Source organism: Oncorhynchus nerka, linkage group LG9a (genome assembly GCF_034236695.1).
Source record: "Oncorhynchus nerka isolate Pitt River linkage group LG9a, Oner_Uvic_2.0, whole genome shotgun sequence".
Classification (NCBI taxonomy): domain Eukaryota; kingdom Metazoa; phylum Chordata; class Actinopteri; order Salmoniformes; family Salmonidae; genus Oncorhynchus; species Oncorhynchus nerka.
The window spans coordinates 31,943,839-31,969,268 of NC_088404.1; the positions used below are offsets into that span (position 1 = coordinate 31,943,839).

Here is a 25,430-nt window from a genome sequence, read left to right on the forward strand (position 1 = left end):
AGTGTAAAATGATGCAGTCATTGCAGTGTAAAAGCAGGGCGAGTGCGGGGAGCAGGAACAGGGAGTACTGGACCCTGGAGGCGCACTGTAGGCCTGGTGCGTGGTGCCGGCACTGGTGGTACTAGGCTGGGGACACGCACCTCAGGGCGAGTGCGGGGAACAGGCACAGGACGTACTGGGCTGTGGAGGCGTACTGGAGGTCTGGAGTGTAAAGCTGACAACCCGTCCTGGCTGGATGCTCATTCTAGCCCTGCCAATGCGAGGAGCTAGAATATAGCTCACCGGGCTAGGAGACACCGTGCGCATCTCTGCATAACACGGTGGCTGACCAGTTACACACTCCCCCCGGTAAGCACGAGGAGTTGGCTCAGGTCTCCTACCTGACTTAGCCAATCTCCTCATGTGCCAACCCCCCCAAAAATGATTGGGGCTGCCTCTCGGGCTTCCGTGCTAGCCGTGTACCCTTATATCTTCGTCGTTCCTCCATTCTCCTGTATCCCTCCTCGCACTGTTCCAAAGAATCCCATGCAGGCTCTGGCCCTCTCCCTGGATCGATCGACCACCTCTCAATCTCCTCCCAGGTTGTTACCCATTCGTCCCTCTCCCGGGTCCATTTCTCGCTGTTCCTCCCATTCATGCTGCTTGGTTCATTTATGGTGGGTTATTCTGTCTCGTTCGTCGTATGGAGGAGACCAAGGCGCAGCGCGATATGAATACATCTTCTTTAATAAGACGAAGAACACTTAAACAAACTATACAAAATAACAAAACGAACGTGACGCTATATTATAAATGTGCAGACACAGGCAACTAGACATAGACAATAACCCACCAAATACCCAAAGAAGATGGCTGCCTAAATATGGTTCCCAATCAGAGACAACGATAAACAGCTGCCTCTAATTGAGAACCAATCTAGGCAACCATAGACATAAATAAACACGTAGAAAGTAAACAACACCATAAACCTACAAAACCCCTAGACAGTACAAAAACACATACATCACCCATGTCACACCCTGACCTAGCCAAAACAATAAAGAAAACAAAGAATACTAAGGTCAGGGCGTGACAAGCAACCTATTTCAGTGGAATTAAAAAATGTTTACGTGTGAATTTTAACACCATTTTGAGTCAAATGAACTCTGAAAATGTGACACAACCTATAGAGTTGTAACGTCTGCTTCCAACTCACACTCTCAAACACGTAGATCCACTGAACGCAGCTCACTCTCCAGATCCCCTGGATTCTGATCACCTGTTCACACACCTGTATGTCATTATCACACAATATTTAATTCAGTTCTTCACACCCCATCATTGTGAGGTATTGTTTGTTTTGTGACAGACTTCTATTCAGAGGGCTGGTTTTCCTGTAAGTCAATCCTCCCGTGTATGATAGATTTGTCCGCCTCACTAACAACGCCTTTTGCCTATTCCCTGCCTGTACTTTAGCCTATCGGATTTCCTGTTATCAAACTATTGCCTGATCTCCCGGAATACTTTACTAGCCTTTTCCCTGCATGTACTCTTGCCTGTTTGGACCCCCTGTGTATGACCTTCTGCCTGCCCCTGGACCCAGCTACCTGCCTCCTCCTGTGTTCCTTTGGAATAAACACCTGCTGCGCCCTGCGCTTGAAACCAGCTCTCTGTCTCCCATCATGTTCATTACAAGAGTAACTTTAACACTATGTAGACTGGGACAAAATGTTATCTGAAACAGTTGTAACGCCTGTCGTCGGAAGGGTTGGACCAAAGCGCAGCTTGAAAAGTGTTCATGATTTATTTTATTATCAAAAAACACTGGAACAAAGAAATAGACTCTAACCAGTCAGGCTTCAAGATGGGTCACTCAACCAAGACTACTCTCCTCTGTGTCACTGCTCTCCTCTGTGTCTCTTCTTAAATTTCCAAAACACTTGAGCATGCTGTCTCTGACCAACTTTCTTACTATCTCTCTCCAAACGATCTTCTTGACTGTAACCAGTCAGGCTTCAAGATGGGTCACTCCACCGAGACTGCTCTCCTCTGTGTTATGGAGGCTCTCGGCACTGCCAAAGCTGACTCTCTCTCCTCTGTTCTTATCCTAAATCTGTCAGCTGCCTTGAACAACATAAACCATCAGATCCTCCTCTCCACCCTCTCAGGCTGGGCATCTCAAGCTCTGCACACACTTGGATTGCATCCTACCTGTTAGGTCGCTCATACCAGATGATATGGAGAGGATCTGTGACTGCACCACATACTCTCACTACTGGTGTCCCACAGAGCTCGGTTCTAGGCCCTCTTCTCTCTATACACAAGTCAGTTTACTTTGTTATAACCTCACATGGTATTTCCTGTCATTGCTATGCAGATGACACTCAATTACTTTTCTCTCTCCCCCCCTTCTTTGCGTTCCTGGTAGATATCTCAGCTTGGATGTCAGCCCACCACCACAAGCTCAACCTTGACAAGAAGGAGCTTGTATTCCTCCCGGGCAAGCCATGTCCGCTCCAAGACCTCTCCATCATGGTTGACAACCCCACAGCGTCCGCCTCCCAGAGTGCAAAGAACCTTGAGCCTAGACAACACCCTGTTGTTGTCTGCAAACATCAAAGCAGTGACTCGCTCCTGCAGGTTCAAGCTTTACAACATCTGTAGAGTACGACCCTACCTCACACAGGAAGCAGCGCAGGTCCTAATCCAGGCACTTGTCATCTCCCATCTGGACTACTGCAACTCGTTGTTGGCTGGGCTCCCCACTTGTGCCATCAAACCCCTGCAACTTATCCAGAACGATGCAGCGTGCCTGATATTCAATCCCCCTAAGTTTCCCCCTGTCCTACGGACACTCCACTGGCATCCAGTCAAAGCTTGCATCCACTACAAGAACATGGTACTTTCCTACGGAACAGGAAGAGGAACTGCCCCTCCCTACCTTCAGGCTATGCTCAAATCCTACACCCCAACCGAGTACTCTGTTCTGCCACCTCTGGTCTCTTGGACCTCCCACCTCTGACCTCCCGCTAAGCCTCGTCAATGTTATTTTCTGTCCTGGCACCCCAATGGTGGAACCAGCTTCCCCCTGAAGCTAGGACAGCAGAGTCCCTGTCCATCTTCCGAAACCTTACCTCTTCAAAGATGAATTTAAATAATCCCACAGCACCCCCCCTCCCCCTCTATTTGGTGAACTAACTGAACTTTTTTCCCCATCACTAGCTCTGACTTTCCTGATAGCTACTTAAAAAATGTAATTACGACTGAGATATGTGGTTGTCCCACCTAGCTGAATGAATGCACTAACTGTAAGTCACTCTGGATAAGAGCATACTCTAAATAACTCTAATGTAAATGTTATACATCACTCATTGTTCAGTTAATGAATTTGATCTCGCTCTCATTCTCTCCATCAGTCTCTCCCTCCTTCTCCCCTTCTCTTTCCCTTCCCTTCATCCCTCTGTCCTCTCCCCCTTCCTTCTCTCCAATAATCTCTTTCTCCCTTTTTTAAAATCTCTCTCCTACCTGCAGTAAATGATAAAATGTCATCCCCAGATTAATGTCCCCTTGACGATGTGGTTGTGCGCAGGTGTGTCTGTGTGTGTGTGTGTGTGTCTGTGTGTGTGTCTGCATGTGCATGTGTGTGTGTGTGTGAGAGAGAGATGTGTCACAATAAATAACAACAGATTCACTGATGGCCTGACCCTAGCCTTAACGCTACCCCTATCTCTCTCCCTCTCTCTATCTCTCTCTCTCTGACCCTGACTAAAATCTTATCACCAAATCAACACAGAGAGGTGGAAAGGGAGAGAATGAGAGGAGAGAGAAAAAAAGAGAGAAAGAGACAGAGGGAAAGAGAGACAAAGACAGTTGGATAGATTAAGGGGGATGAGACAGTGAGAGTCACGACACAGGGTGATGTATAAGAGACCCTGCAGCACACAGCCAGTTACTCACAAACCCACACTCTGATTTCAATACAACTACACAACTACACACTCACACATACACGGGTAAAACACATGGATAAAACATTATGTGCACACACACACACAGACAAAATCACACACACGCACACACACAGACAAAATCACACACACGCACAAACACACACACAGACACAGGGAGCAGTGTTGTTTAGGTTAGTTAATTGTAGACACGGCTGTCTTTCCTGCTTCACTGAGCTGAGCTGAGACATATTGCCATGACTGTCAGTGATGCCTCAATGCTTACCAGATAAACAAGTGTGTGTTTTTCTGAGTGTGTGCATGCTTGTGTCTACGTGTGTGAATGTGTGTGCCTGAGTTTGTGTGCGATTGTCTTTCTGTGTGTGTGTCCTCTAGTGTGTTATCTATTATTTCATGACCGTTGAAGTATCCTAGGATACATCAAATTCCTGCAAAAACAACTGCATATCCTTAACTGTTGAGCATGATCTATTTAGCTAGACTTATTTATTGCACCAAAATCATTTGCTGAGTTAATATTAAACAATCTAAAAAAATATACAACGTTTCTGTACTTCAATACCCAGTGGAAAGGGGTGAAGGACATGGAATGAGAAGGAGAAGTGGAGAAGTGGAGGGAGGGAGGGAGGGAAATTAAGAGAGAGGAGGGGGAAGAGACAAATAGAGGAGAGAGAGAGATAAGGGGGAGGGAAACAGAGGGAAGAGGGGTAAGTGACAAATAGAGGAAAGAGAGATAGAGAGATAAGGGAGGAGAGAAATACAAAGAGAGGAGGGATAAGAGACAAGTAGAGAAGAGAGAGGGAGATGAGGGGGAAACAGCAAGAGAGGAGGGGGAATAAGAGACAAGTAGAGAAGAGAGAGGGAGATGAGGGAGGAGAGGGGGAAACAGCAAGAGAGGAGAAGGAAAAGAGACAAGTAGAGAAGAGAGAGGGAGATGGGGGAGGGAGAGGGGGAAACAGCAAGAGAGGAGAGGGAATAAGAGACAAGTAGAGAAGAGAGAGGGAGATGAGGGAGGGAGAGGGGGAAACAGCAAGAGAGGAGAGGGAATAAGAGACAAGTAGAGAAGAGAGAGGGAGATGAGGGAGGGAGAGGGGGAAACAGCAAGAGAGGAGGGGGAATAAGAGACAAGTAGGAAGAGAGAGGGAGATGAGGGAGGGAGAGGGGGAAACAGCAAGAGAGGAGAGGGAATAAGAGACAAGTAGAGAAGAGAGAGGGAGATGGGGAGGGAGAGGGGGAAACAGCAAGAGAGGAGAGGGAATAAGAGACAAGTAGAGAAGAGAGAGGGAGATGGGGGAGGGAGAGGGGGAAACAGCAAGAGAGGAGAGGGAATAAGAGACAAGTAGAGAAGAGAGAGGGAGATGAGGGAGGGAGAGGGGAAACAGCAAGAGAGGAGAGGGAATAAGAGACAAGTAGAGAAGAGAGAGGGAGATGAGGGAGGGAGAGGGGGAAACAGCAAGAGAGGAGAGGGAATAAGAGACAAGTAGAGAAGAGAGAGGGAGATGAGGGAGGGAGAGGGGGAAACAGCAAGAGAGGAGAGGGAATAAGAGACAAGTAGAGAAGAGAGAGGGAGATGAGGGAGGGAGAGGGGGAAACAGCAAGAGAGGAGAGGGAATAAGAGACAAGTAGAGAAGAGAGAGGGAGATGGGGAGGGAGAGGGGGAAACAGCAAGAGAGGAGAGGGAATAAGAGACAAGTAGAGAAGAGAGAGGGAGATGGGGGAGGGAGAGGGGGAAACAGCAAGAGAGGAGAGGGAATAAGAGACAAGTAGAGAAGAGAGAGGGAGATGAGGGAGGGAGGGAGAGGGGAAACAGCAAGAGAGGAGAGGGAATAAGAGACAAGTAGAGAAGAGAGAGGAGATGAGGGAGGGAGAGGGGGAAACAGCAAGAGAGGAGGGGGAATAAGAGACAAGTAGAGAAGAGAGAGGGAGATGAGGGAGGGAGAGGGGGAAACAGCAAGAGAGGAGAGGGAATAAGAGACAAGTAGAGAAGAGAGAGGGAGATGAGGGAGGGAGAGGGGGAAACAGCAAGAGAGGAGAGGGAATAAGAGACAAGTAGAGAAGAGAGAGGGAGATGAGGGAGGGAGAGGGGGAAACAGCAAGAGAGGAGAGGGAATAAGAGACAAGTAGAGAAGAGAGAGGGAGATGAGGGAGGGAGAGGGGGAAACAGCAAGAGAGGAGAGGGAATAAGAGACAAGTAGAGAAGAGAGAGGGAGATGAGGGAGGGAGAGGGGGAAACAGCAAGAGAGGAGAGGGAATAAGAGACAAGTAGAGAAGAGAGAGGGAGATGAGGGAGGGAGAGGGGGAAACAGCAAGAGAGGAGAGGGAATAAGAGACAAGTAGAGAAGAGAGAGGGAGATGAGGGAGGGAGAGGGGGAAACAGCAAGAGAGGAGAGGGAATAAGAGACAAGTAGAGAAGAGAGAGGGAGGTGAGGGAGGGAGAGGGGGAAACAGCAAGAGAGGAGAGGGAATAAGAGACAAGTAGGGAAGAGAGAGGGAGATGAGGGAGAGGGGGAGAGGGGGAAACAGCAAGAGAGGAGAGGGAATAAGAGACAAGTAGAGAAGAGAGAGGGAGATGAGGGAGGGAGGGAGAGGGGGAAACAGCAAGAGAGGAGAGGGAATAAGAGACAAGTAGGGAAGAGAGAGGAGATGAGGGAGGGAGGGAGAGGGGAAACAGCAAGAGAGGAGAGGGAATAAGAGACAAGTAGAGAAGAGAGAGGAGATGAGGGAGGGAGAGGGGAAACAGCAAGAGAGGAGAGGGAATAAGAGACAAGTAGGGAAGAGAGAGGGAGATGAGGGAGAGGGGAGAGGGGGAAACAGCAAGAGAGGAGAGGGAATAAGAGACAAGTAGAGAAGAGAGAGGGAGATGAGGGAGGGAGAGGGGAAATAGCAAGAGAGGAGAGGGAATACGAGACAAGTAGAGAAGAGAGAGGGAGATGAGGGAGGGAGAGGGGGAAACAGCAAGAGAGGAGAGGGAATAAGAGACAAGTAGGGAAGAGAGAGTGAGATGAGGGAGGGAGAGGGGGAAACAGCAAGAGAGGAGAGGGAATAAGAGACAAGTAGAGAAGAGAGAGGGAGATGAGGGAGGGAGGGGGGAAACAGCAAGAGAGGAGAGGGAATAAGAGACAAGTAGAGAAGAGAGAGGGAGATGAGGGAGGGAGAGGGGGAAACAGCAAGAGAGGAGAGGGAATAAGAGACAAGTAGAGAAGAGAGAGTGAGATGAGGGAGGGAGAGGGGGAAACAGCAAGAGAGGAGAGGGAATAAGAGACAAGTAGAGAAGAGAGAGGGAGATGAGGGAGGGAGAGGGGGAAACAGCAAGAGAGGAGAGGGAATAAGAGACAAGTAGAGAAGAGAGAGGGAGATGAGGGAGGGAGAGGGGGAAACAGCAAGAGAGGAGAGGGAATAAGAGACAAGTAGAGAAGAGAGAGGAGATGAGGGAGGGAGAGGGGGAAACAGCAAGAGAGGAGAGGGAATAAGAGACAAGTAGAGAAGAGAGAGGGAGATGAGGGAGGGAGAGGGGGAAACAGCAAGAGAGGAGAGGGAATAAGAGACAAGTAGAGAAGAGAGAGGGAGATGAGGGAGGGAGAGGGGGAAACAGCAAGAGAGGAGAGGGAATAAGAGACAAGTAGAGAAGAGAGAGGGAGATGAGGGAGGGAGGGAGAGGGGGAAACAGCAAGAGAGGAGAGGGAATAAGAGACAAGTAGAGAAGAGAGAGGGAGATGAGGGAGGGAGAGGGGGAAACAGCAAGAGAGGAGAGGGAATAAGAGACAAGTAGAGAAGAGAGAGGGAGATGAGGGAGGGAGAGGGGGAAACAGCAAGAGAGGAGAGGGAATAAGAGACAAGTAGAGAAGAGAGAGGGAGATGAGGGAGGGAGAGGGGGAAACAGCAAGAGAGGAGAGGGAATAAGAGACAAGTAGAGAAGAGAGAGGGAGATGAGGGAGGAGAGGGGGAAACAGCAAGAGAGGAGAGGGAATAAGAGACAAGTAGAGAAGAGAGAGGGAGATGAGGGAGGGAGAGGGGGAAACAGCAAGAGAGGAGAGGGAATAAGAGACAAGTAGAGAAGAGAGAGGAGATGAGGGAGGGGGGAGAGGGGGAAACAAGCAAGAGAGGAGAGGGAATAAGAGACAAGTAGAGAAGAGAGAGGGAGATGAGGGAGGGAGAGGGGGAAACAGCAAGAGAGGAGAGGGAATAAGAGACAAGTAGAGAAGAGAGAGGGAGATGAGGGAGGGAGAGGGGGAAACAGCAAGAGAGGAGAGGGAATAAGAGACAAGTAGAGAAGAGAGAGGGAGATGAGGGAGGGAGAGGGGGAAACAGCAAGAGAGGAGAGGGAATAAGAGACAAGTAGAGAAGAGAGAGGGAGATGAGGGAGGGAGAGGGGGAAACAGCAAGAGAGGAGAGGGAATAAGAGACAAGTAGAGAAGAGAGAGGGAGATGAGGGAGGGGGGAGAGGGGGAAACAGCAAGAGAGGAGAGGGAATAAGAGACAAGTAGGAAGAGAGAGGGAGATGAGGGAGGGAGAGGGGGGAAACAGCAAGAGAGGAGAGGGAATAAGAGACAAGTAGAGAAGAGAGAGGGAGATGAGGGAGGGAGAGGGGGAAACAGCAAGAGAGGAGGGGAATAAGAGACAAGTAGAGAAGAGAGAGGGAGATGAGGGAGGGAGAGGGGGAAACAGCAAGAGAGGAGAGGGAATAAGAGACAAGTAGAGAAGAGAGAGGGAGATGAGGGAGGGAGAGGGGGAAACAGCAAGAGAGGAGAGGGAATAAGAGACAAGTAGAGAAGAGAGAGGGAGATGAGGGAGGGAGAGGGGAAACAGCAAGAGAGGAGAGGGAATAAGAGACAAGTAGAGAAGAGAGAGGGAGATGAGGGAGGGAGAGGGGGAAACAGCAAGAGAGGAGAGGGAATAAGAGACAAGTAGAGAAGAGAGAGGGAGATGAGGGAGGGAGAGGGGGAAACAGCAAGAGAGGAGAGGAATAAGAGACAAGTAGAGAAGAGAGAGGGAGATGAGGGAGGGAGAGGGGGAAACAGCAAGAGAGGAGAGGGAATAAGAGACAAGTAGAGAAGAGAGAGGGAGATGAGGGAGGGAGAGGGGGAAACAGCAAGAGAGGAGAGGGAATAAGAGACAAGTAGAGAAGAGAGAGGGAGATGAGGGAGGGAGAGGGGGAAACAGCAAGAGAGGAGAGGGAATAAGAGACAAGTAGAGAAGAGAGAGGGAGATGAGGGAGGGAGAGGGGGAAACAGCAAGAGAGGAGAGGGAATAAGAGACAAGTAGAGAAGAGAGAGGGAGATGAGGGAGGGAGAGGGGGAAACAGCAAGAGAGGAGAGGGAATAAGAGACAAGTAGAGAAGAGAGAGGGAGATGAGGGAGGGAGAGGGGGAAACAGCAAGAGAGGAGAGGGAATAAGAGACAAGTAGAGAAGAGAGAGGGAGATGAGGGAGGGAAACAGAAGGGGAGAAACAAGAGACAAGAGAGGAGAGAGGGAATAAGAGACAAGTAGAGAAGAGAGACAAGGGAGATGAGGGAGGGAGAGGGGGAAACAGCAAGAGAGGAGAGGGAATAAGAGACAAGTAGAGAAGAGAGAGGGAGATGAGGGAGGGAGAGGGGGAAACAGCAAGAGAGGAGAGGGAATAAGAGACAAGTAGAGAAGAGAGAGGGAGATAAGGGAGGGAGAGGGGGAAACAGCAAGAGAGGAGAGGGAATAAGAGACAAGTAGAGAAGAGAGAGGGAGATGAGGGAGGGAGAGGGGGAAACAGCAAGAGAGGAGAGGGAATAAGAGACAAGTGGAGAAGAGAGAGGGAGATGAGGGAGGGAGAGGGGGAAACAGCAAGAGAGGAGAGGGAATAAGAGACAAGTAGAGAAGAGAGAGGGAGATGAGGGAGGGAGAGGGGGAAACAGCAAGAGAGGAGAGGGAATAAGAGACAAGTAGAGAAGAGAGAGGGAGATGAGGGAGGGAGAGGGGGAAACAGCAAGAGAGGAGGGGGAATAAGAGACAAGTAGAGAAGAGAGAGGGAGATGAGGGAGGGAGAGGGGGAAACAGCAAGAGAGGAGAGGGAATAAGAGACAAGTAGAGAAGAGAGAGGGAGATGAGGGAGGGAGAGGGGGAAACAGCAAGAGAGGAGAGGGAATAAGAGACAAGTAGAGAAGAGAGAGGGAGATGAGGGAGGGAGAGGGGGAAACAGCAAGAGAGGAGAGGGAATAAGAGACAAGTAGAGAAGAGAGAGGGAGATGAGGGAGGGAGGGAGAGGGGGAAACAGCAAGAGAGGAGAGGGAATAAGAGACAAGTAGGGAAGAGAGAGGGAGATGAGGGAGGGAGAGGGGGAAACAGCAAGAGAGGAGAGGGAATAAGAGACAAGTAGAGAAGAGAGAGGGAGATGAGGGAGGGAGAGGGGGAAACAGCAAGAGAGGAGAGGGAATAAGAGACAAGTAGAGAAGAGAGAGGGAGATAAGGGAGGGAGAGGGGGAAACAGCAAGAGAGGAGAGGGAATAAGAGACAAGTAGAGAAGAGAGAGGGAGATGAGGGAGGGAGAGGGGGAAACAGCAAGAGAGGAGAGGGAATAAGAGACAAGTAGAGAAGAGAGAGGGAGATGAGGGAGGGAGAGGGGGAAACAGCAAGAGAGGAGAGGGAATAAGAGACAAGTAGAGAAGAGAGAGGGAGATGAGGGAGGGAGAGGGGGAAACAGCAAGAGAGGAGAGTGAATAAGAGACAAGTAGAGAAGAGAGAGGGAGATGAGGGAGGGAGAGGGGGAAACAGCAAGAGAGGAGAGGGAATAAGAGACAAGTAGAGAAGAGAGAGGGAGATGAGGGAGGGAGAGGGGGAAACAGCAAGAGAGGAGAGGGAATAAGAGACAAGTAGAGAAGAGAGAGGGAGATGAGGGAGGGAGAGGGGGAAACAGCAAGAGAGGAGACGGAATAAGAGACAAGTAGAGAAGAGAGAGGGAGATGAGGGAGGGAGAGGGGGAAACAGCAAGAGAGGAGAGGGAATAAGAGACAAGTAGGGAAGAGAGAGGGAGATGAGGGAGGGAGAGGGGGAAACAGCAAGAGAGGAGAGGGAATAAGAGACAAGTAGGGAAGAGAGAGGGAGATGAGGGAGAGGGGAGAGGGGGAAACAGCAAGAGAGGAGAGGGAATAAGAGACAAGTAGAGAAGAGAGAGGGAGATGAGGGAGGGAGAGGGGGAAACAGCAAGAGAGGAGAGGGAATAAGAGACAAGTAGGGAAGAGAGAGGGAGATGAGGGAGAGGGGAGAGGGGGAAACAGCAAGAGAGGAGAGGGAATAAGAGACAAGTAGAGAAGAGAGAGGGAGATGAGGGAGGGAGGGAGAGGGGGAAACAGCAAGAGAGGAGAGGGAATAAGAGACAAGTAGGGAAGAGAGAGGGAGATGAGGGAGAGGGGGAAACAGCAAGAGAGGAGAGGGAATAAGAGACAAGTAGAGAAGAAAGAGGGAGATGAGGGAGGGAGAGGGGGAAACAGCAAGAGAGGAGGGGGAATAAGAGACAAGTAGAGAAGAGTGAGGGAGGGAGAGGGGGAAACAGCAAGAGAGGAGAGGGAATAAGAGACAAGTAGAGAAGAGAGAGGGAGATGAGGGAGGGAGAGGGGGAAACAGCAAGAGAGGAGAGGGAATAAGAGACAAGTAGGGAAGAGAGAGGGAGATGAGGGAGAGGGGGAGAGGGGGAAACAGCAAGAGAGGAGAGGGAATAAGAGACAAGTAGAGAAGAGAGAGGGAGATGAGGGAGGGAGAGGGGGAAACAGCAAGAGAGGAGAGGGAATAAGAGACAAGTAGAGAAGAGAGAGGGAGATGAGGGAGGGAGAGGGGGAAACAGCAAGAGAGGAAAGGGAATAAGAGACAAGTAGGGAAGAGAGAGGGAGATGAGGGAGGGAGAGGGGGAAACAGCAAGAGAGGAGAGGGAATAAGAGACAAGTAGAGAAGAGAGAGGGAGATGAGGGAGGGAGAGGGGGAAACAGCAAGAGAGGAGAGGGAATAAGAGACAAGTAGAGAAGAGAGAGGGAGATGAGGGAGGGAGAGGGGGAAACAGCAAGAGAGGAGAGGGAATAAGAGACAAGTAGAGAAGAGAGAGGAGATGAGGGAGGGAGAGGGGGAAACAGCAAGAGAGGAGAGGGAATAAGAGACAAGTGGAGAAGAGAGAGGGAGATGAGGGAGGGAGAGGGGGAAACAGCAAGAGAGGAGAGGGAATAAGAGACAAGTAGAGAAGAGAGAGGGAGATGAGGGAGGGAGAGGGGGAAACAGCAAGAGAGGAGAGGGAATAAGGAAAGACAGGAAGGAGAGCGGAGAAAAAGAAAGAGTTGCCTCATTAATTTCTTCTCCTCTGTCCTTTCTCCCTTCACTATCTCACTCCCTCCTGTGTGTAGACACCTCCCTTTTCTCAGCTTCTCGCACTCTCACCCAGGCACTCTCTCACCCCTCCTCACCTCCTTATCCCATAAAGCGGCAGGATTCCTCAAGGAATGGGGGCAAGACAACATACATTCCTCAACACCTAGTTTCACAAAACCCTCTCCAGACACACCCTCAAAAAAAATCACATTCAAGAAAACATTAAAAATGAATCTACAAAGATTGACGATATGACTGGATAGATACTGACCCCTGAATGACATGGTCAAAAGTATGTGGACGTGTGCTCATCGAACATCTCATTCCAAAATCATGGGCATTAATATGGAGTCGGTCTCCCCTTTGCTGCTATAACAGCCTCAGATCTTCTGGGAAGGTTTTCCATTAGATGTTGGAACATGGTTGCGGGGACTCACTTCCATTCAACCACACCAGCATTAGTGAGGTCGGGCACTGATGTTGGGTGATTAGGCCTGGCTCATAGTCGGCATTCCAATTCATCCCAAAGGTGTCCGATGGAAGTTGAGGTCAGGGCTCTGTGCAGGCCAGTCAAATACCTCCGCACCGATCTCGACAAACCATTTCTGTATGTACCTCGCTTTGTACACAGGGGCATTGTCATTCTGAAACAGGAAAGATATTCCCTAAACTGTTGCCACAAAGTTGGAAGCACAGAATCATCTAGAATGTCATTGCATGTTGTAGCGTTAAGATTTCACTTCACTGGAAATAAGGGGCCAAGCCCGAACCATGAAAAACAGCCCGAGACCATTATTCCTCTTCCACCAAACTTTACATTTGGCACTATGCATTGGGGCAGGCAGCTTTCTCATGGAATCTGCCAAACCAAGATTCTTCTGTCGGACTGCCAGATAGTGGAGTGTGATTCATCACTCCAGAGAACATGTTTCCACTGCTCCAAAGTTCAATGGCAGCAAGTTGACGCTTGGCATTGTGCATGGTGATCATAGGCTTGTGTGCGGCTGCTCGGCCATGGAAACCCATTTCATGAAGATCCCTACGAACAGTTATTTTGCTGACGTTGCTTCCAGAGGCAGTTTGGAACTCAGTAGTGAGTGTTGCAACTGAGGATAGACAATTTTTATGCGCTACATGCTTCAAGCACTCGGAGATCCCGTTCTGAGCCGTTGTTGCTCCTAGACGTTTCCACTTCACAATAACAACACTTACAGTTGACCGGGGCAGCTCTAGCAGGACAGAACTTTGACAAACTGACTTGTTGGAAAGGTGGCATCTTATGACGATACCATGCTGAAAGTCACTGAGCTCTTCAGTAAAGGCCATTTTACTGCCAATGTAAGATCAAATCAAATCAAATGTTATTGGTCACATACACATGGTTAGCAGATGTTAATGCGAGTGTAACGAAATGCTTGGGCTTCTAGTTCCGACAGTGCAGTAATATCTAACAAGTAATCTAACAATTCCCCAACAACTACCTACAGTTGAAGTTGGAGGTTTACATACACCTTAGCCAAATACATTTAAACTCAGTTTTTCACAATTCCTGACATTTAATCCTAGTGAAAATTCCTTAGGTCAGTCAGGATCACCACTTTATTTTAAGAACGTGAAACGTGAAATGTCAGAATAAGAGTAGAGAGAATGATTTATTTCAGCTTTGATTTCTTCCATCACATTCCCAGTGAGTCAGAAGTTTACATACACTCAATTAGTATTTGGTAGCATTGTCTTTAAATTGTTTAACTTGGGTCAAACATTTCGGGTAGCCTTCCACAAGCTTCCCACAATAAGTTGGGTGAATTTTGGCCCATTCCTCCTGAATGGAGAGCTGGTGCAACTGAGTCAGGTTTGTAGGCTTCCTTGCTCGCACACACTTTTTGAGTTCTGCACACACATTTTCTATAGGATTGAGGTCAGGGCCTTGTGATGGCCACTCCAATACCTTGACTTTGTTGTCCTTAAGCCATTTTGCCACAACTGGAAGTATGCTTGGGGTCATTGTCCATTTGGAAGACCCATTTGCGACCAAGCTTTAATTTGACTGAAGTCTTGAGATGTTGCTTCAATATATCCACATAATTTTCCTGCCTCCATGATGCCATCTATTGTGTGAAGTGCACCTGTCCCTCCTGCAGCAAACCACCCCCACAACATGATGCTGCCACCCCCGTGCTTCACGGTTGGGATGGTGTTCTTTGGCTTGCAAGCATCCCCTTTTTTCCTCCAAACATAACGACGGTCATTATGGCCAAACAGTTCTATTTTTGTTTCATCAGACCAGAGGACATTTCTCCAAAAAGTACGATGTGCAGTTGCAAACCGTAGTCTGGCATTTTTATGGCGGTTTTGGAGCAGTGGCTTCTTTCTTGCTGAGCGGCCTTTCAGGTTATGTCGATATAGGACTCATTTTACTGTGGATATGGATACTTTTGTACCTGTTTCTTCCAGCATCTTCACACGGTCCTTTGCTGTTGTTCTGGGATTGATTTGCATTTTTCGCAACAATTTACGTTCATCTCTAGGAGACAGCACACAATGATGTCAAGCAAAGAGGCACTAAGTTTGAATGTAGGCCTTGAAATACATCCACAGGTACACCTCAAATTGACTCAAATGAAGTCAATTAGCCCACCAGAAGCTTCTAAAGCCATGACATCATTTTCTGGAATTTTCCAAGCTGTTTAAAGGCACAGTCAACTTAGTGTATGTAAACTTCAGACCCACTTGAATTGTGATACAGTTAATTACACATTTAATAATCTGTCTGTTAACAATTGTTGGAAAAATGACTTGTGTCATGCACAAAGTAGATGTCCTAACTGACTTGACAAAACTATAGTTTGTTAACAAGAAATTTGTGGAGTGGTTGACAAACAAGTTTTAATGACTCCAAACTAAGTGTATGTAAACTTTCTACTTCAGCTGTAATACACACAAATCTAAAGGGCTGAATGAGAATATGTACATGTAAATAAATGGATGAGCGATGGGCTAGCGGCATAGGCAAGGTGCAATAGATGGTATAAAATACAGTACATACTGTACATATGACATGAGTAATGTAAGATATGTAAACATTATTAAAGTGGCATTGTTTGAAGTGACTTGTGATCCATTTATAAAAGTGTCCAGTGATTGTTGTCTCAATGTAGGCAGCAGCCTCTCTGAGTTAGTGATGGCTGTTTAGCAGTCTGATGGCCTTGAGATAGAAGCTGTTTTTCAGTCTCTCGGTCCCTGCTTTGATACACCTGTACTGACCTCACGTTCCAGATGGTGGCAGTGTGAACAGGCAGTGGCTCAGGTGGTTGTTGTCCTTGATAATCTTTTTGGCCTTCCTGTGACATTGGATGCTGTAGGTGTCATGGAGGGCAGGTAGTTTGCCCAGACTCCACCATCCACTGGAGAGCCTTGTGGTTGAAGGCATACAGCCCGACAGAATGCTCCCGATTGTGTAAAAGTTTGACAGGGGTTTGGGTGACAAGCCAAATTTCTTCAGCCTCTCGAGGTTGAAGAGGCGCTGCTGCGCCTTCCTCACCACACTGTCTGTGTGGGTGGACCATTTCAGTTTGTCTGTGATGTGTACGCCTAGGAACTTAATACTGTCCACCTTCTCCACTGCTCTCCCTTCAATGTGGATAGGGGGGTGCTCCCTCTGCTGTTTCTTGAAGTCCACGATCATCTCCTTTATTTTGTTGATTCTGAGTGAGAGGTTATTTTTCTCACACCACATTCCCAGGGCCCTCACCTCCTTCCTGGAGGCTGTCTCGTCATTGTTGGTAATCAAGCCAGCTACTGTAGTGTCATCTGCAAACTTGATGATTGAGTTAGAGGCGTGCATGGCCAGGCAGTCGTGGGTGAACAAGGACTACAGGAGGGGGATGAGCACACATCCTTGTGGGGTCCCAGTGTTGGGGGTCAGTGAAGTGGAGATGTTGTTTCCTACTTACACCACCTTTGGGGCGGCCCGTCAGAAAGTCCAGGACCCAATTGTATAGGGTGGGGTTGAGACCCAGGACCTCCAGCTTGATGATGAGCTTGGAGGAAACTATGGTGTTGAATGCTGAGCTGTAGTCAATGAATAGCATTCTTACATATGTATTCCTCTTGTCCAGATGGGATAGGGCAGTGTGCAGTGTGATGGCGATTGCATCGTCTTTGGACCTGTTGGGGCGGTGTGCAAATTGAAGTGGGTTTAGGGTGATTGGTAAGGTGGACGTGATATGATCCTTGACTAGTCTCTCAAAGCACTTCATGATGACAAAAGTGAGTGCTATGGAGCGGTAGTCATTTAGTTCAGTTATCTTTGCCTTCGTGGGTACAGGAACAATGGTGGCCATCTTGAAGCATGTGGTGACAGCAGACTGGGATAGGGAGCGTTTCAATATGTCTGTAAACACACCAGCCTGCTGGTCTGCGCATGCTCTGAGAACGCGGCTCGGGATGCAGCCTTGCGAGGGTTAATACGTTTAAATGTTTTACTCAAGTCGGCCACGGAGAAGGAGAGGGCGCAGTCCTTGTTAGAGTGCCGTGACGGTGGCACTGTATTATCCTCAAAGCGGGCAAAGAAGGTGTTTAGTTTGTCTGGAAGTGTGACGTCGGTGTCCGTGACATGGCTGGTTTTCTTCTTGTAGTCCGTGATTTCCTATAGACCCTGCCACATACGTCTTGTGTCTGAGCCGTTGAATTGCGACTCCACTTTGTCCCTGTTCCGTAATTTCGCTTGTTTGATTGCCTTGCAGAGGGACTAACTACAGAGTTTATATTCAGCCATATTCCCAGACCTCTTTCCATGGTTAAATGCGGTGGTTTGTGCTTTCCGTTTGGCGCGAATGCCGCCATCCATACACAGTTTCTGGTTACGGTAGGTTTTAATAGTCACAGTGGGTACAACATCTCCAATGCACTTCCTTATAAACTCACTCACCGAGTCTTGAAGCGTGGATTCCGATTGGTCAGACCAGCGTTGAATGGTTCTAGTCACTGTTACATCCTGTTTGAGTTTCTGCCTATATGACGCTAGGAGCAAGATGGCGCTGTAGTTGGATTTGCCAAAGGGAGGGCGGGGGAGTGCTTTGTATGCATTGAGGAAGTTAGAGTAGGAGTGATCGAGTGTATTACCCCCTTGAGTACTGCAATCAATATTCTAAAATAATTTAGGTAGCCTTGTTCTCAATTTTGCTTTGTGAAAATCCCCAGCTACAATAAATGCAGCCTCAGGATATATGGTTTCCAGTTTACATAGAGTCCAGTGAAGTTCCTTGAGGACCGTTGTGGTGTCTGCTTGAGGGGGAATGTATACAGCTGTGATGATAACTGACGAGAATTCTCTTTGGAGATAATATGGCCGACATTTGATTGTAAGGAATTCTAGGTCAGGTGAGCATAAGGACTTGAGTTCCTGTATGTTGTTATGATTACACCATGAGTCGTTAATCTGCCCTTCATCTTCCCGAGAGAGCCATGTTTCCGTGAAACAGGGAATGTTACAATCTTTGATGTCTCTCTGGAAGGCAAACCTTGCTTGAATTTCATCTACCTTGTTGTCACGAGACTGGACATTGGTGGGTAGTATACTCTGGAGCGATGGGCGATGAGCACATCCAAGGAGCCTGACCAGTTGGCTGCTCTGTCGGTCCCTTCTGCGGTGCCGTCGTTTTGGGTCGGCTTCTGGGATCAGTCGGATTCCTGGTCGTAATGTTGGTAAGTTGACGTTGCTCTTATATCCAATAGTTCTTCCGGGTTGTATGTAATAATACTTAAGATTTCCTGGGGTAACAAGGTAACAAATAATACAGAAAAAAAACGAAATGTTGCATAGTTTCCTAAGGACTCAAAGTGAGGCGACCATCTCTGTCAGCGTCATTGTGCCAAAAAATGATGGCGATTGCATGGTTGTGCTGTCGATGTATACACCTGTCAGTACCAAATCCACTCATTTGAAGGGGTGTCCACATACTTTTGTAGATACAGTTTATTCAGAACGTTTTCAGATTAAATAGAAATATCACATTTACATAAGTATTTCAGACCCAAATGTGAACCTTTGCCCCAGTCTGAAACAGGTTTTCATCAAGGATCTCTCTGTAATTTGCTCCATTCATTTTTCCCTTGTCCTGACTAGTCTCCCAGTCCCTGCCTCTGAAAAACATCCTCATAGCAAGATGCTGCCACCAAAATGCTTCACCGTAGAAATAATATTGGCCAGGTGATGAGCGGTACCTGGTTTCCTTCAGAAGTGATGCTTGGAGTTCAGTCTAGGTTTCATCAGACCAGAGAATCTTTAGGTGCCTTTTGGCAAACTCCATGTGTCTCTTACTGAGGAGTGACTTCAGTCTGGCCCCTCTACCATAAAAGCCTGATTGGTGGAGTGCTGCAAAGATGGTTGTCCTTCTGGAAGGTTCTCTCATCTCAACAGAGGAACTTTGAAGCTCCCTGACCAAGGCCCTTCTCCCCCGATTGCTCAGTTTGGCCGGGCGTCCATGGCTTGGTTTTTGCTCTGACATGCACTATCAACTGTGAGACCTTTCAAAATCATCTCCAATCAATTAAATTTACCACAGGTGGACTCCAATCAAGTTGTAGAAACATCTGAAGGATGATCAATGGAAACCGGATGGACCTGAGCTCAATTTCAAGTCTCATAGAAAAGGGTCTGAATAGTTTTTAAACTTTTTTAATAAAAAAAGTTTGCTAAAATATCAAAAACCTGTTTTCACTTTGTCATTATGGGGTATTGTGTGTAGATTGATGAGGGCAAAAAAAATATGTAATACATTTTAGAATAATGTAACAAAATGTGGAAAAATTGAAGGTGTCTGATTACTTCCCGATAATCAATGTATAGTGTGACTGTTACTCTAAACATGCAGAGATAGAGAGTACATTAATGAATGCAACATATACAAGTAACTGCCAAAATAAAGGAAACACCAACATAAGGGACAGCTTCAATGCACCTTGGCATAGATTCTACTTTTCTCTGGAACTCTATTGGAGCGATGCGACTACATTCTTCCACGAGAAATTCCATCATTTGTTGATGGTGGTGGAAATCGCTAACACAGGCGCTGCTACAGAATCTCCCATAAGTGTTCAATTGGGTTGAGACCTGGTGACTAAGACTCAAGTGTTTCCATTATTTTGGCAGGTACCTGTATGTTTTCCCCCATGTCTTTTTATGTGCTCTTTTTAACTTCTTTCTGAGTGAGATACCTCCTCAACAGAGTACGTGAGAGTAGATCATGTGTTTGTGGGCATCTTCAGGTGTGTGTGTGTGTGTGTGGGTGTGGGTGTGGGTGTGTGTGGGTGTGTGTGTGTGTGTGTGTGTGTGTGCGCGCGCGTGTGAATGTGCGTGCGTGCATGCATTTGTTCGTGTGTGTCCGCAGTCAGGGTATAAACATTAGAGGTCAGCATACATAATATTGTACATACAGGGCTGAGTCAGCACTGTGGACAGCACCTATAGTTCCACCAGCCTGTTCAGCACTGTGGACAGCACCTATAGCTCCACCAGCCTGTTCAGCACCGTGGACAGCACCTATAGTTCCACCAGCCTGTTCAGCACTGTGGACAGCACCTATAGTTCCACCAGCCTGTTCAGCACTGTGGACAGCACCTATAGCTCCACCAGCCTGTTCAGCACCGTGGACAGCACCTATAGTTCCACCAGCCTGTTCAGCACTGTGGACAGCACCTATAGCTCCACCAGCCTGTTCAGCACCGTGGACAGCACCTATAGTTCAACCAGCCTGTTCAGCACCGTGGACAGCACCTATAGTTCCACCAGCCTGTTCAGCACCGTGGACAGCACCTATAGGTCCACCAGCCTGTTCAGCACCGTGGACAGCACCTATAGTTCCACCAGCCTGTTCATCAGCACTGTGGACAGCACCTATAGTTCCACCAGCCTGTTCAGCACTGTGGACAGCACCTATAGTTCCACCAGCCTGTTCAGTACCGTGGACAGCACCTATAGTTCCACCAGCCTGTTCAGCACCTGACCAAACACCCATAGTTCCACCTGCCTGTTCAGCACCGTGGATAGGACCTATAGTTCCACCACCCTGTGGACAGGGCTAGGTAACCCAAGTAAGTTCACCCAGTGAATAGTGAGAGTGTATGTTGTGTATGCCCGTGTGTGTGTGTTCTCCAGTCCTTACCTAGCCGAGGGTCATACTGTCTCATCTGAACCTCTTCCACACAGTCGGCAGGGAACCAGCCTGTTCTCCCTTTGACCGTGCCCTCCCAGAAACCTCCTTCTCCTATACTCAACACTGACACAGGGGGAGAGAGAGAGAGACACAGAGAGAGAGAGACAGACAGAGAGAGACAGAGAGAGAGAGAGAGAGAGAGAGAGAGAGAGAGAGAGAGAGAAAAATAGTTAACTACAGCAAACGTACAGTACATTGCAGGTTAACAGATGAGTCTCCACTGTGGCTGAAAGGGAATCGATGTCACAGAATGTTGAGTGGAGTCAATAATCACACAGTTCTTGTATCCTTTGTGGATAAAGTGGAGACAATTTAATGTTTTTATTTAAATATGAACCTTTATTTAACCAGGCAGTCCCATTGATGTCAGAAGGCCTCATTACCAAGGAATACATGACATGTTATTTCCTCAAAATAACAGACACATACCCACCAATGGCAATCACGAAGTAGCTAGCCATCAGATATTGCATTAGAAGGGGATGTGTGTGCTCTTAGTCAAGGCTAAGAACTTGTGTGTGTGTGTGTGTGTGTGTGTGTGTGTGTATGCATGTGTTCATGTGAGCCCTGCTGTGGTAATTAGAGATGAATGTATGGTTGATATTGATCTTCGCTGCAGGACTGAGACAAGCGCTCATTTCCACTAAGCTCATCCATTACCCCAACACACACACACACACATTACCCCTAGCACACACAGGCTAACAAGAAGGCTAAATAGCCGAACATGCATATATTCCAGCACACACACATACACACACAAGAAAACACACACACACACACACAAACACACACCAGAGAACACCAGCTGGAACTCTGGCTGTGCTTCACTGAGCCTCATCCTTCCATGGTTGCTAGGTTACGGCAAAGTCAGGTTGCAGCATGGGGCTGGTCTGGAGAATGTTAGAATGATGGGATGTTAACATGTTGGATTATTGGTATGTCAAAAGGATTTTTCCTGAATAGGAGGATAAATTCGCAACAGTTGACTTCTTACATCACAGGACAGGTGACGTCACAATCATTTGGCAACTGCACTAGCACTTCACTAGCCTCCGAGTTCACATCTGCTACATTACCAATAGCAAATCAGCAAGGAACCAGACGCCCAGTCCAAGAACTCTGAGCACAGGCAGGGTTCACTATGATCGGGAAAAGCAGTTGCATCGACCCTTTCTGGTGGAGGAAACATGCTCTGATCCCTCTCTCTGATCATAGCTTAAACCTGCATCATTGTGAATCTCCTGCGTATACGCCCTCTCTACCTCTGTACGCTAACTTGGCACGGAATCAGTACACAGCACTAAGCCATCAGCTTGCCTTCACTCCATTCAGAAACGTGTCAACAGTGAAAAGTGGTAGACCTTCAGGGAGCTGATTCCCCCCCTCTAATTCACCTTCTCCAGCTGAATACACCCTGTGCTAGCTGTAATCAAGGACCAGGAAACCAGCCTGCCAATTAGCAGACAGCCACTTTAAGCTCCTCAAAAACCCCACAGCATCGCGTCACCACTTAATCCTCTCTCTGATATCAACTCATATCCCACATCAACATTCATACTTCAAATTAAATGTTTCATCTGAGTCACTCCAAACTAACACCTCAAATCACATGAACATTGTATTCTATTCATGACAACTACAGTCCCCTATATTGATGAATGTCAACTATTGGTATGTAAGAAAAGTTCAACTTAAAAAAAAGTGTGCAGGAATGTTAAGTATCATTTGGAGTCATGTTTTCTATTCCAACACAACATGAATGCATCATTTTTGAACCACCCACGTCTGATCAGGATGACATGCTGAACTACAGATTATTGAGGGTCAGGAAACAAATCCCACAGGTCTTTCTGATTGGTTCTGCTCCCCATAACCCAGTCACAAGACATGAGCCAACGATTTAACTGTCATGGATCCGTCCAGAACATTCATTACGCACACCTGGCCCCTATTCCCAGTGATTAGTAACTGTATAAGTGTGTTCTTGTTTTACCATAGTGCTGTCGATTATTGTTACAATGTCCGTTGGTGTGTGTGAGTACCTGTTTATTGTTTTTTTGGCATTCATCCCATTGTGGATTGTGCAGATGATTACGGGTCTTGTCCCATGTGTAAATCATTGTGCGCTTGTGTTATTTATTCGAGGTACTCCTCTTTTGTTTGGGTTTCAACCCTGTGTTTTGTATAGTGTTTTTTGGTCTTCGTCCCCGTGCCTTTCACACGGCACGCCGTAATTTGGGAGTAATAAAAAAAAAAACTATTACGCATTCCTGCGCCTGTCTCCTGAATCATTTATACCAACGTGACATTAACAGTGTGCTTCATGCAGCAGGCTCACCAACGTGACATTAACAGTGTGCTTCATGCAGCAGGCTCACCAACGTGACATTAACAGTGTGCTTCATGCAGCAGGCTCACCAACGTGACATTAACAGTGTGCTTCATACAGCAGGCTCACCAACGTGACATTAACAGTGTGCTTCATGCAGCAGGCTCACCAACGTGACATTAACAGTGTGCTTCATGCAGCAGGCTCACCAACGTGACATTAACAGTGTGCTTCATGCAGCAGGCTCACCAACGTGACATTAACAGTGTGCTTCATGCAGCAGGCTCACCAACGTGACATTAACAGTGTGGCTCACCAACGTCATGCAGCAGGCTCACCAACGTGACATTAACAGTGTGCTTCATGCAGCAGGCTCACCAACGTGACATTAACAGTGTGCTTCCTGCGGCAGGCTCACCAACGTGACATTAACAGTGTGCTTCATGCAGCAGGCTCACCAACGTGACATTAACAGTGTGCTTCATGCGGCAGGCTCACCAATAAAACCGGAAAACTGTTCACATGAACACCATGCAACGACCCCTGACAGTGCCGCAAACACAACCCGACTGACCAAAGATGACCATGATCGATCACTCTAGAGAGAGTGAAATAGAAGGGGGGGGGTAAGAGTGAGTGACAGCAGATGAAATACACTTTATAAAAATCTCAAATAACCCTGGTCCCTTGAGACACACACAGAAAAAACAAACAGATACAGACACATACACACAGAACAAGGCCTGTTTTAAGAGTGTCACCCTTATACTGCCACTCTCTTGTGGTGTGTGCCAAGGCCTGTTTTAAGAGTGTCACCCTTATACTGCCACTCTCTTGTGGTGTGTGCCAAGGCCTGTTTTAAGAGTGTCACCCTTATACTGCCACTCTCTTGTGGTGTGTGCCAAGGCCTGTTTTAAGAGTGTCACCCTTATACTGCCACTCTCTTGTGGTGTGTGCCAAGGCCTGTTTTAAGAGTGTCACCCTTATACTGCCACTCTCTTGTGGCGTGTGCCAAGGCCTGTTTTAAGAGTGTCACCCTTATACTGCCACTCTCTTGTGGTGTGTGCCAAGGCCTGGTTGGCATGCCACATGACTACTGTCCGCGGGAAACAGATGTTGGCACTCAGTGGCTCTGAAACAGAGCTGTGTGTGTTTAGTGACTAAGTGGCAGCAGAGATTCTTTCACTACCCCGGATGCACTGGGGGAAAGGCCAGAGAGAGGGAAATAGGGAGAAACATAGAGGGAAGAAAGTAGAGAGAGGGAGAAGATATTAAGGAAATATTTAGAGTTCAAGAGGAAGGCAAGGAGGAACATGGGGGAGAAATAACAGTGAGAAAATGAGGGAAATAGGACATGGGGTTGATGGAGAGGAGAGAAGAAGAATAACCAGAAAACAGTAAGATGAGGGACTGAGTCAGTGACGGAGGTTAAAGACAAACGCTCATGGTGTAATACAGTGTAAAGCTACACTAGCCAAACAGTTCACAATCAACACCTCAGCAGGACATAGATCAGCCAAACACTGGACAACAACTGCTACAGTACTACACCACCACAGGCTTCATACGGGTTCATAATCACCTCCACAGGTACACAGCATTGGGTGACAGAGGACAGATGATTACAACACAGGGTTTCAGTCACCTCATAGAACAATAACAAATGCTTTGGTGGTATAGTGCTTTAAACTTGGTTTCAAAACATTTCACTTAGTAAAGCGGCAGAAACTCAACTAATCTTGAATGTGTAGTAGGCAGCACAAGCAGGCAGCACAAGCAGGCAGCACAAGCCGTAGGAAACAGTCATAGCTGCAGCAATGGGTCATAGTTCCCATTATATTCTATGTGAAGAGTTAGTTATACTGGACTGGGAACTCAACAGAGTCTTCACACCTCTGAGAACCAGGGTGTTATGCAGTCATTCCACTGCAACAATAGCTGGACAGCTATTGTTCCACACAGCATTTTACTGTTGCTGACAAGGACAGGCCCAATGAAATACTAATAAAGTCATCATACACAGGGGATGGACAAAGAAAGAGGGAGGGAAAGAGAATGAGAGACAAAGAGGGAGGGTGAGAGAGGTGAGAATGAAAGGGAGCTGGAGAGAGATACTATACAAAAGGAGCAGAACAAACCTCATTAGAACTTAAACTATGATTGGAAGGTTATGCATTGAACTGAGGTGTGTGTGTCTGTATGTATTTCTTTGCATGTAGAGTATGTAAGTGCAGTAGTGTGTGTGAGTGTGTGTGTGTGTGTGTGTGTGTGTGTGTGTGTGTGTGTGTGTGTGTGTGTGTGTGTGTGTGTGTGTGTGTGTGTGTGTGTGTCTGTGTGTGTGTGTGTGTGTGTGTGTGTGTGTGTGTGTGTGTGTGTGTGTGTGTGTGTGTGTGTGTGTGTGTGTGTGTGTGTGTGTGTGTGTGTGTCTGTGTGTGTGTGTGTGTCCTGTCTGAGGTTGCCTGTGGTTGAGTGTCACGATGCCTGGTCCAGAAATAGCATCAGTGGTGATGCAGAGTTATTTATACTCCACACACATCCTGCCCTGCCTGCAAGCTCCACCGCATCCCCACCAAACGAGAGCGCGTGTGTGTGACGAACGACAGCTCATTTTAATTT

At 47.6% G+C, this 25,430-nt stretch overlaps 1 protein-coding gene across 1 annotated transcript in view; it reads right to left on the reverse strand.

Moving 5' to 3' along the window:
* LOC115117504 (SH3 and multiple ankyrin repeat domains protein 3-like) overlaps positions 1 to 25,430 on the reverse strand; it is a 118,307-nt gene that overhangs the window by 34,873 nt on the left and 58,004 nt on the right. The window contains exon 10 of the mRNA XM_065022146.1: positions 20,432 to 20,545. Within this exon, the coding sequence (XP_064878218.1) occupies positions 20,432 to 20,545 (114 nt within the window). The remainder of the gene's footprint in view (positions 1 to 20,431; positions 20,546 to 25,430) is intronic.